The 10,326-nt window shown below is 40.8% G+C and overlaps 1 protein-coding gene across 1 annotated transcript; it reads right to left on the bottom strand.

Moving 5' to 3' along the window:
- Window positions 1-358: 358 nt before the first annotated feature.
- On the bottom strand, window positions 359-10,069 carry LOC133075936 (myosin regulatory light polypeptide 9). The gene is made up of 4 exons (XM_061170412.1): window positions 9,933-10,069; window positions 4,077-4,275; window positions 3,425-3,586; window positions 359-863 (listed from the first exon to the last, which is right to left on the bottom strand). Exons 2-4 carry the CDS (start codon window positions 4,258-4,260, stop codon window positions 691-693), a joined length of 519 nt encoding a protein of 172 aa, XP_061026395.1. The 5' UTR covers window positions 4,261-4,275; window positions 9,933-10,069; the 3' UTR covers window positions 359-690.
- Between the last annotated feature and the right edge of the window lie 257 nt (window positions 10,070-10,326).

The following is a 10,326-nucleotide window of genomic DNA, read 5'->3' as shown; positions in this document are numbered from 1 at the left end:
TCTTTAGAAGTTGCAACCAAGGGCTTCCCTGGTGGCGCAGTGGTTAAGAATCCGCCTGCCAATGCAGGAGACACGGGTTCAAGCCCTGGTCGGGGAAGATCCCACATGCTGCGGGGCAACTAAGCCCGTGCGCCACAACTACTGAGCCTGTGCTCTAGAGCCTTTGAGCCACAGCTACTGAAGCCCACATGCCTAGAGCCCATGCTCTGCAACAAGAGAAGCCACTTCAATGAGAAGCCCGCGCACAGCAACGAAGACCCAACGCAGCCAAAAATAAATAAGTTAATTAATTAAAAAAAAAAATTGCAACCAAGACCAACAAGAGCCAATTTTGGTAAATAAAGAAGTTTTAAACAAGTAAGTTTCTATCATAAAGTTTAATTATGGTTCAGAAAAAATTGAGTGAATAACTTTCTCTGAAAAAATATATCGACTCTTTGTAGACTGCAGTTATTGGGGGAGGGGAAGGTAGGGGTAAGTTAAACTACCCTATTTTCTATTCTGAAAATGACAAAAAGTCCCATTTCCAGTCTGAATTATAGAGATGCATGTGCCCCAAATGGTTGAGAATAAATACAACAAGAAAGGCAAAAGCTGTAAAGCTAAGGGCATGCAATAGGCTCTAAGAGAAAGTCTCAGAAATACCCAAAGTAGCAACAAGGAAAGTTTGGCTGGAATTTGAAGTTCTTTTCAGTCATCTTTGTCTTTCGCTCCATGTTTAAGGATGCGCGTGAACTCAATGTAATTGAAATTCCCCTTTTTGTCAATAGGTGCTTCTCTGTACAGCTCGTCCACTTCCTCATCTGTAAACCGATCTCCCATTGTGGTCAGCAGCTCTCGCAGGTAATCCTCCTGAATGGTGCCTACAGACAAAAGAAGCAGGGATCAGAAGACACACTACTCGAAGGAGTAACTGCAAGGGGCACCCACACTTGACTAAGCATGGGCTGTATGTTAAGAACTAGAAGCATGCAAATGTATGAAGTATGAGGTCTTGACATGCTAAAGCCAGCCTCAGCAGACAGCTGCCTAGAAAATGCCCTGTTGCTTAGTGACATTAACCTGCTCTGCTCTACTGACCTCACCTGACATCCATCTCCTGATCTCTTGATAACAGTGGCTAAACCTATGCCTAACCACAAGCCATAAAGTATGATTAAGGAATCTAAGCCTCATGGTTCCTTAGAGTAGCATGGTCACACTTACTCTACAAGTAAATACACTAAAATCATCATAAACATCGATAAAGTGCTTCAGTGGAAAGAATACTGAAGTCTTGAGGTCCAGTTTTAACAAGCTATGTTACTTCAGGCATTTCACTTTACCTCCTTCTTTTTCTTTATATGTAAAATGAGATTAAAAAAATTTTTTTAAACAAATCTAATTTTAGATTCAGTAACAAATATGTTCAGGCCCAGGATGTGCAAAAACACTGAGTAGATATTTGAGCATTAACTATGTTGCAAACACTGGGATAGGCATTGGGGGTATAGTGGTGAGCTGAGAGGAATGCTTTCTACTCTGGACTCGTGAAAGCAGGGTTCTCATAAAGCCTGACTGCACATAAGAATCATCCGGGGAGCTCAAAACAAAACAACCCCAGAGGCCACCCTTGACTTATTATCTGTTACTGATATTTTTAAAAGGCTCCCCAAGTAAATCCCATGAGCAATCATGATTGAGACCCACTAACGCAGTAATCCAAAGGTAATAAATGACCATTCAAGCACAGAAATTTTGAAATTCATAAAGTAAAAAAAGAAAAATCTGACAACTTCCTTGTATGTGAAATTAAGCTAAAACATTGATAATATATTTCCTATGAGTTTAAAGTGTAAGGTCAGTTCACAAAAGAAACTCTAGATTTATGGATTGTTTTTGCTAATTCAATCCTAGATTAAAAAAAAAAAGTTCTCCAAATCTTAGCCTTTTAGCTAGTGGAAATAAATCCTCATCTCCAGCCAAGTCATTCAACTATCATGTAAAATCATCATTGACTATGTGCAAGGGACTGTGGTAGGAGCTGGGAGGGGTTACAAAGATGGGAATGTAATGCTGGTGAAGACACAGCCATTATCCTGGGAGCAGGGAGAGACTGTGATTAGAAATAAGCACACAACTAAAGTAGAAGCTCAGGTAGAGCATGTGCCAGTAGAGACATACATAAAATACTTTGGAGAGGGAAAGGGAGGTCAGGAGAAAATAGTAAGTTTTAAGTTTTCCCAGAGGTCAGGAGAAAATAGTATGAAGACACAGGTAAGGCTCTATAAAGAATGTGACCATTGAGATGACTTTGAAGAATAAATAAGACACTTTACTCTTTTATGGTTTTATTCCCTTCCACTAAAAAAGTAATACCCATTGACTGTAAAAAATTCAATCAATACACAAATGTTTTTAGCAGGAAAAAAGTCTCTTCTGCCTGCCCCTTCCCTACCCCTTCCAGAAATAACTGTTCAGAGTCTTGATTTCAAGGGGAAGGAGGAAGGAGGTGGTATAAGGAGGAAAGGCAGAGGCAGAAATGGTGGAGGTAAGTCAGGGCAACAACGCATGGAGGAGTCTGGAAGGAGGTTAGAAAGAGTTGAGGGTGGTCTACTTGAACAGGCCAAATGAGGTTCTATCGTGTGGAGCCTTGAAAGCCAGAGTGGGGAGACTATGCTTCCATGCCCAAACTATACTTGGACTGTTTAGTCCAAGTAATGTGTAACCAGAGGGTGTGCCTTCCTTCTCAAAAACTTGCCATGTGAGTTACCCCCTTATCAGGCATGTATTTAGTTAACCTTTTGGGTGTCTTTGAGAGTTCACTCCATGCAGGCAGTAAGCTACTATCTCATTTCCTCATTTAATCCTCACAACAACCCTATGAGGTAGGTAATATTACTGTCCATCTTACAAATAAGAAAACAGAGACTTAGAGAAGTTAAGTAACTCGCCTGAAATCACACAGCTATTATGCAGTATAGGATTATGAAACCGGGGCACCTGATTCCAGAGGGAAAGGTTAGATACCAGAGCTAAACACTCTCAGAGCTGAGAGGTACCTGATAAACAAACATAGGATTGTACTGGTATCACCGCCTACAGCAATTTAAACTTTTTCCAAGATTGCTCCAGTAAAAGATATTCATTTGACACACATTTACTGAGTGCCTGACCCTTGTGGAATTATTCTAGTAAAGGAGTAACGTAAGTTTCCTAAAGAAGTTTCAAATATACCTATTAAATTGTAAATTAAATATTTAAGGGCAGAGGCAGTGGAGTGACTAACAAGGCATAAGCAAAACCTGTCCCCCAAAATCCCCCAAAACAGGTATGGTATAAACCTGAGGGTATTATATGTCATCATATTTCAAGTTATTATATATTTTAGTTGCCATAACCAAAAATTAAATCACTTGGTAATTAAAGGTTACCTCAGACTTACCAGTTGCTTCTTCATCAAAGCAAGCAAAAGCGTTTCTGATGACATCTTCTGGATCGGTGCCATTTAACTTTTCACCAAACATCGTGAGAAACATGGTAAAATTTATGGGACCTGGAGCCTCATTCATCATGGCGTCCAGATACTCATCAGTTGGATTTTTCCCTAAACAAAAAAGAGGGTCATATTTTAAGAGGGTGATAATTACACCACAAAACGCATCAACAATTCATCATGGTAAACATTTTGACAAGAAAGATGATCATTTAAACGGTTTGCTATTTGCATTCAAGATAGCAAAACTATTTGGAAAAAAGTCTTCTCAATGAATAGGATCCGTTTTAAGAGTCTGGAGACTGTGTGCTGTTCCACTGGGATGTCAGGAGGAATAACACTGCTCTCATAATCAAGATCAGTGTTTGCAGTGCATGCACGTACACGGCTGGCCCCCAGCCTAACCCGGAGACTTGGCCAGAAATCTGCAGGTGGTCCGGGGACCACGCTTTGGGAAACAGTGCTCCGGACTTTGAATCTTAGTGAACTGTAACATCATTAGATTGGCTTCACAAAGCATCGTTAGATTGGCTTAAGAAATAAATATAAAAGGTGTTATAGAAATTCTATTTGATTCATTAATGTTAAAACTGATCATTACCCAGGGAGGCAAGCATATCATGCAAGTCTTCCTTGTCGATGAAACCATCTCTGTTCTGATCGATCATGTTGAAGGCCTCCTTGAACTCCTGAATCTGTGACTGGTCAAACATGGCAAACACATTGGAGGTTGCGCGTTGGGGGCGCTTCTTGGTGGTCTTGGTCTTTGCTCTTTTGCTCGACATGGTGGCGGTTAAATCCTAACAAAGAAGGGAAATACAAGAAATAACAAAAAGTAAACTGAACCAACCTTCCTGATATGTTTGAGCCACTTAGAGATGTGTCTAAAGACTATTCCACAGGATAGTATCACTTGGCAAAAATCTCTCTCAACTAATCGATACCATTATGCAGAGAATCAATCTACAAAGAGAAAAACCAGACTCATGCTTTGAGTTCACTCATCCTTAGCAGTTGTGACGAAACTACGACCAACATTAATTCAAAGCTCAGAGAATTATCAACAAGATTTCCTGTCCCCAGTACTACTGGACAGCTGATTAAGGACCAATAACCCAATCTACTAGCTTAATAACAATACAGAAAACAAGAAACAAAAAACGTTGGGTTCTGTACATCAGTGCTATGGAGTACTGAGGGACTAACTCATCTTCAACAGGTCTATCCTCTGCAGCCCTAGCTGAAACCAGCCTCCCATTCTAATGTGGACAGAAAGAAGGAAGGAGGATTAACTGATGGGACAGGTCTTCATCTCCTAATCTTACTGCCAAATACCATTCTTCCACTCGCAACTAACATTTCTTATCGCACCCTCACTCCTGGAATCAAAGTACTTCAGGAAAGATATCTGTTAAGAGGCTAACTGAAAAAGTATAGAAAACTCCAAAGGTAATTCATCAATAATTAAGTTTTGTAAATATTTCCACTCTATCCTAACCAATTTGTTGCACAGAGCTAAGCTAAATCACTTGAGGTGACTAAGTCCTCTAAACAAAAATCAGAGCACAATAAAAATTTTTAAAGCAATTTAGTTTTTAAAAAGTTTTAGAAAGCATTTTAAGAGGTATAGAAACTACCTTTGCTCTCTAATCTAAATTTATCCCTGTAAAATTTAAGTTAAAAATAACGTTTAATAATACCTAAGATGAAGAGGTAATTTTCCTTTCAACACAATCTTTAATACTATAAAAATTTGTTTGAAGTTAAAAATCCCAGAGTCATCAGATAATAAAATTTTACCATACCATCTTTCAGAGCTGAGGTGGCAATGGCAGTCTGCAAGACCTCTAACCCACAACACTAAGACACTGTATTCAGTTATATTCTTTGAAGCAGGTCTAAAATAGGCACTACTGATTTCACTCTCTGACCAGGACAACAATTTTAAAGCTTGCGTTCTGAAAACAACATTTAACTATGATGTAGCAAAACACTATGCCCTTACTCTAAAAATAAGTCTGTGGATTGCAAAGAATGAAGTACTACCTAGATGTCAGTACTGCAAAGTGGCTTTAGAACACAACACTCCACATGAGTTTAAAAATTTCTTACATTCTTTCCTTGATTGCACCACATCAGCCAGGCTAAATTCAATTATGGAAATAATTAGAAAAGCTCTGACTCTGCCTCAGATTTCTTTTTTAAAGCTAAATCTGTTCTCAGATTTTAGAAGGAAATTCCACAAAGGAGAGTCACAAATTCCAGTCCATTAAATATAGCACTCCTAGGATACACTGGAATGTGTTGCTGGTAAGATATACCCTACGTGACACAGCAGTTATGATATATACTCTTCCCTAGTTTCCAAGTTTCCTTTAATCACCCTTTCATGAATGCATATTTTCACTCTGTAACACCTCTGGACGCAGTAAATCCCACTATTATCTAAACTATATGGAACTGTAATGTCCCCCTCTATTCTAAATGTAGTTTTAAAAACTACAAGGAGTTACAGCATATATGTATTATTCTTCCATCTCTTAAATGGACTCCAGGACTTGGGTTAGCGGTTGAGACCCAATAAGTGGCATATATTTACCAGTCCACATCTCTTTAATATTTTAGGTATGCCATGTCTTTGCAAAACAAAGCACATCTTTAAAAACAGTCTGTTTTGTTTGACTGCATTATATTCCCCTAATGATGCACAAATGTCAGTTATTTTAAGAACAAAGAAGCTGATGAAAATTATAGGTTAAATGGTTGATACAACTGATTTTTTAAATCTACAACACCTCATAGGGCTTCCCTGGTGGCGTGGTGGTTAAGAATCCACCTGCCAATGCAGGGGACGTGGGTTTGAGCCCTGGTCTGGGAAGATCCCACATGCCATGGAGCAACTAAGCCTGTGCGCCACAACTACTGATCCTGCACTCTAGAGCCCACGAGCCACAACTACTGAAGCCTGTGCACCTAGAGCCTGTGCTCCGCAATGAGAAGCCACCACAATGAGAAGCCCGCGCACCACAACGAAGAGTAGCCCCTGCTCGCCACAACTAGAGAAAGCCCGTGCACAGCAACGACGACCTAACACCACCAAACATAAATAAATAAATTTATAAAAAACAAAACAAAAAAACTCATAATACTCAATTTGGTGCGGGTCCTCTATACACCTTTTTAAAACTTAGTTTGGATTATAAAGTAACACACACCCACTCTCATTCTTGAATTTTGATGTATTTCCTATTTAGCCTTTTTACAGCTGTTTTTTTTTTTTAAATAAAATTTATTTATTATTTTTGCCTGTGTTGGGTTTTCGTTGCTGCGTGCGGGCTTTCTCTAGTTGCGGCGAGTGGGGGCTACTCTTCATTGGGTTGGGCGGCTTCTCATTGCGGTGGCTTCTCTTTGTTGCGAAGCACAGGCTCTAGGTGCGTGGGCTTCAGTAGTTGTGGCACGAGGGCTCAGTAGTTGTGGCCCGCGGGCTCTAGAGTGCAGGCTCAGTAGTTCTGGTGCACGGGCTTAGCTGCTCCGCGGCCATGTGGGATCTTCCCGGACCAGGGCTCGAACCCGTGTCTCCTGCACTGGCAGGCGGATTCTTAACCACTGTGCCACCAGGGAAGTCCCCTATTTAGCCTTTTTAAAATCATGCATTCTTTAAATTTGTAAATGCATTCTAACATAGTTTTAAACATTATAAAGGTTTTTTTTGGGTCAGCACTGACAGTGGTCTCACAGAATTTTTCTTTAGCTCATTCGATACTTAACCATTGACCTTTAATATGATCAGTAGAATTACATTCACGTGCATTAAATGTCATGAGCGCTGATTATTATTTAAGAATTAAGAAATGTAAGGTCGGTGTGCTATCTTCAAGGAGCTTAAAATATAGTTGGGGAGGCAACTTTAAAGAAATGAGATGATTGGTTCAACTTATGAAATGAGTCACATAGTTTTCATTCCAGGAGTATGGCTCTCAAGTTAAAACAATGCATAACAAAAATGAAAAATAACTCAAAGGTGGTACATGATTATCAAATATTGTGAGTTCAGAAAAGATCTTTGTTTCTAAAAGATTTGGGCGGGGGGAGAAGACTGAAAAATCCTAAAAGCTACAAGACGTCCGAATTAAGAGACTTAAATGTTAGTCTTAATTCTAACAAATTAGGGTAGCTAATTCTACCAAAAACTGGTAGTATACCGTTGGGCAAGTTACTACATGGGCCTTTACTTTTTCAAGGAGGTTGGATTCTGATCTGTGAGTTTATCTCCCACGAGAAACCCAGATCCTTTTAGTGATAGGGAGTTCAGCTTTGCAGTCAGTTATTTCAAAATAAGCAAAGGGTGTTTTTTATTTTCCCCTACCAAACTGAAAGTATGGGTGGAATAAACACTGGCGGAGAAGGAGCCAAATGAGGAACAGTGCTATGATCCGAAGGAGAAGATCACTGATGATAGATACTGTCATTGTCCTCCTTGCTACGATTCTAATATGCTGTCCACTTTTACTCTCCCCAAACGAGTCAACCTGTAACCCTCTTCATGTAACAAGCCTTCAGCAAACACAGAACTCTCATAAGCTACGGCAAAGTAAAATTGAAAATATTTTATTCATCAATGTAACTATTCTTTATTTAGGGTGGGAAGATTGCCATGAAGGCACCTGAGATTTCCGAGTTATGTCCTCACTCATCCTAAGTTATAGTCTAGAGTGTATTTTTGAAGCATTTAATGAAAGATCTTTGGTGTGAAGGGCTATGTGTTGTATGGAACTTGAAAACCCACAGACTTGCAGAGCCAGCTTCTATTAAATATATAGAAGAGATTCAGTCAAGGAGATTCAGTTTACAGATCTGAAGGAGTATAATCTTGTCTTAATCAGGGAAGGGGAGTGTTGGTGGTAATGAATTTCTAGATTTATCCTTTTAGCTTGATCAAATAGGAAGAGAATCATTCAGGGTTATGACAAAAGGAGGGATACAAACTATGTAAGGAAGATGTTAGACTAGATTAAGTGATGAGGGAAATGGAAAATAAAGATCCTCAAAGAGGCTTTCCCCACACATCAAGGGCAACCAGAAGATTTTTCAGAATTTCTAGATACTTTGGTTTCATTTATAAAATGGGATTAATCCATACCAATATTACATTAGATTACCCTAGTTAGAATCCTAGAGTCCAGCGCTTGTAGTGGTAATAAATGTAAACTAATCCGAAGACTTTTTCTACAGAACACTCAAATTGATAGTATTCTGGAAATATGATTATATTCTTTAAGGAAGAACTCCCATTTTAGAAAACACTTCCTAATGTGAGAGCACGTAGTATCTGCTTTCCAAATCCAGACCAAATCTACCGTCTCATTTAATCAATGCACTTCTTTTTTTAAAGCTAAGTATATGTAATTTTTTGGTGCTAACCACGGCTTTTTAAAAGTACATTTTCAGGCTGGTGCTTCCGTTCCAACTAAAACAAGTTTTCAATTCCTACGCAAACTTCCGGTAGAAGGTAGGATTAGTTCCCTCAGACTGCCACACCCAAAAAGTTCTCAGCACTTGACAAAGGCAATTCTTTGTCGTGGTTCACTTGCCAGTAAAGCCTCACTTTTTTAAATAAAAAGCTTTTTCTGGTTAAGTTTTATCAAAAGCCTTCCAGAACATGAAACAAATAGTAGTAATTTTAGGAAACATTCACTTTCTTCACCTTTAGATATAAAACTTTTTGCACTTAAGTTAAAATCTCAACCTAACGCTTATTTCTGTTCCAAAGTTCTGTAAAGAACTGATACACTCTTTGATAAACCAATTCAACTACTTTAAAAGGAAACACTTTGGGAAATTGACTTAACCCCGAGTCTCCACCCAAGAGTAACACGGTATTGTATTTTGGAGTTTTTCTGGAGCCGTAAACTAAACCCCGAACGCCTCTTTGTCCAAATATCACTTAAAAATAAAACGTTAATTACAAAAGTGGACACTGAGCTGAGGAAGTTGCTAATTTGAGGTGGTTATTCCCACTAAACGTAGCCACACAGCTGCAACAACAGCTGCAGCGCGGTGGGGGGGGGAGGGGGGCGCACTGGGCTACAGTTTTTACGCAAACTCTCTTGAATCGGGCAAGTTTACGTTATAAACTAAACTTAGTCCCAGAGTCAGCTCCGCGGGGCTCGGGTTTCGCAAGCCTGCTGCCGCCCAAGCTCGCGGCGCTAGCAGACTAAGCCACACTTCCCGAGCTCCTAGTTTGGGCAAAGGAACGAAGTCGGCGTCTGGGCCGCTTCCGGCCGCGGACTTCGATGCTGGAGCTGGCACTGGGGCTCGAAACCCGGGAACCGGCTGGTACACCTGCCCAGGTGCGCTCCCGGCGCCCGGGGAGCGCCACTGCCCCCCCACCCCAAGCCGTCCCGAGGGGATGCGCCCCGGCATGGGCCTCACGCGCCCGACCGCGAGCACCACTCACCCTGCTCAGCCGCGAGAACCCGAGCGCTTCAGGGAACCCCTCGCTGTCCTGACTGCCGCTACTGACTCCCTTCCACTCCCAGAAACGCTGCAAACAACACTTCCGGCCTCCGCTTAACGGACCGGAAGGAAGCGAGTCACCATTCTCTGCTAACAGTGTGAGCCTGGCTTAATGGAAGCGTGACGGGGCGGGGGAGTTGCCGATGTGCTCAAAGGGCGCAGTTTTGACCAAGTGCACGGGAAGGACGTGTCAAGCGGGCAACTTAGAACGTAGAAGAAGGTGTAATGGTTCGCCCGGTCTGATGACTGAGTTTTCCTTTTTTTTAATACCTCTTCTTACAATGTAAGCTTTTCTTTCCCCCTTTCCTCTTGGCAAATGGTTGACTCTGTCCTGT

The sequence above is a fragment of the Eubalaena glacialis genome, chromosome 15, assembly GCF_028564815.1.
Source record: "Eubalaena glacialis isolate mEubGla1 chromosome 15, mEubGla1.1.hap2.+ XY, whole genome shotgun sequence".
NCBI classification, from domain to species: Eukaryota; Metazoa; Chordata; class Mammalia; order Artiodactyla; family Balaenidae; genus Eubalaena; species Eubalaena glacialis.
The sequence above is the reverse complement of the archived record's forward strand: the minus strand, read 5'-3'. Positions and strand labels throughout refer to the sequence as shown.

Bases quoted from the DNA above. Each gene is read 5' to 3' on its own strand.
- LOC133075936 (XM_061170412.1), bottom strand. From the start codon at position 4,260: ATGTCGAGCAAAAGAGCAAAGACCAAGACCACCAAGAAGCGCCCCCAA. The intron at 3,587-4,076 runs GTAATGATCAGT...TTTTTTGTTTAG, and splicing joins TGATATGCTTGCCTCCCTGG to GGAAAAATCCAACTGATGAG. The intron at 864-3,424 runs GTAAGTCTGAGG...TTTTGTCTGTAG, and splicing joins CTTTGATGAAGAAGCAACTG to GCACCATTCAGGAGGATTAC.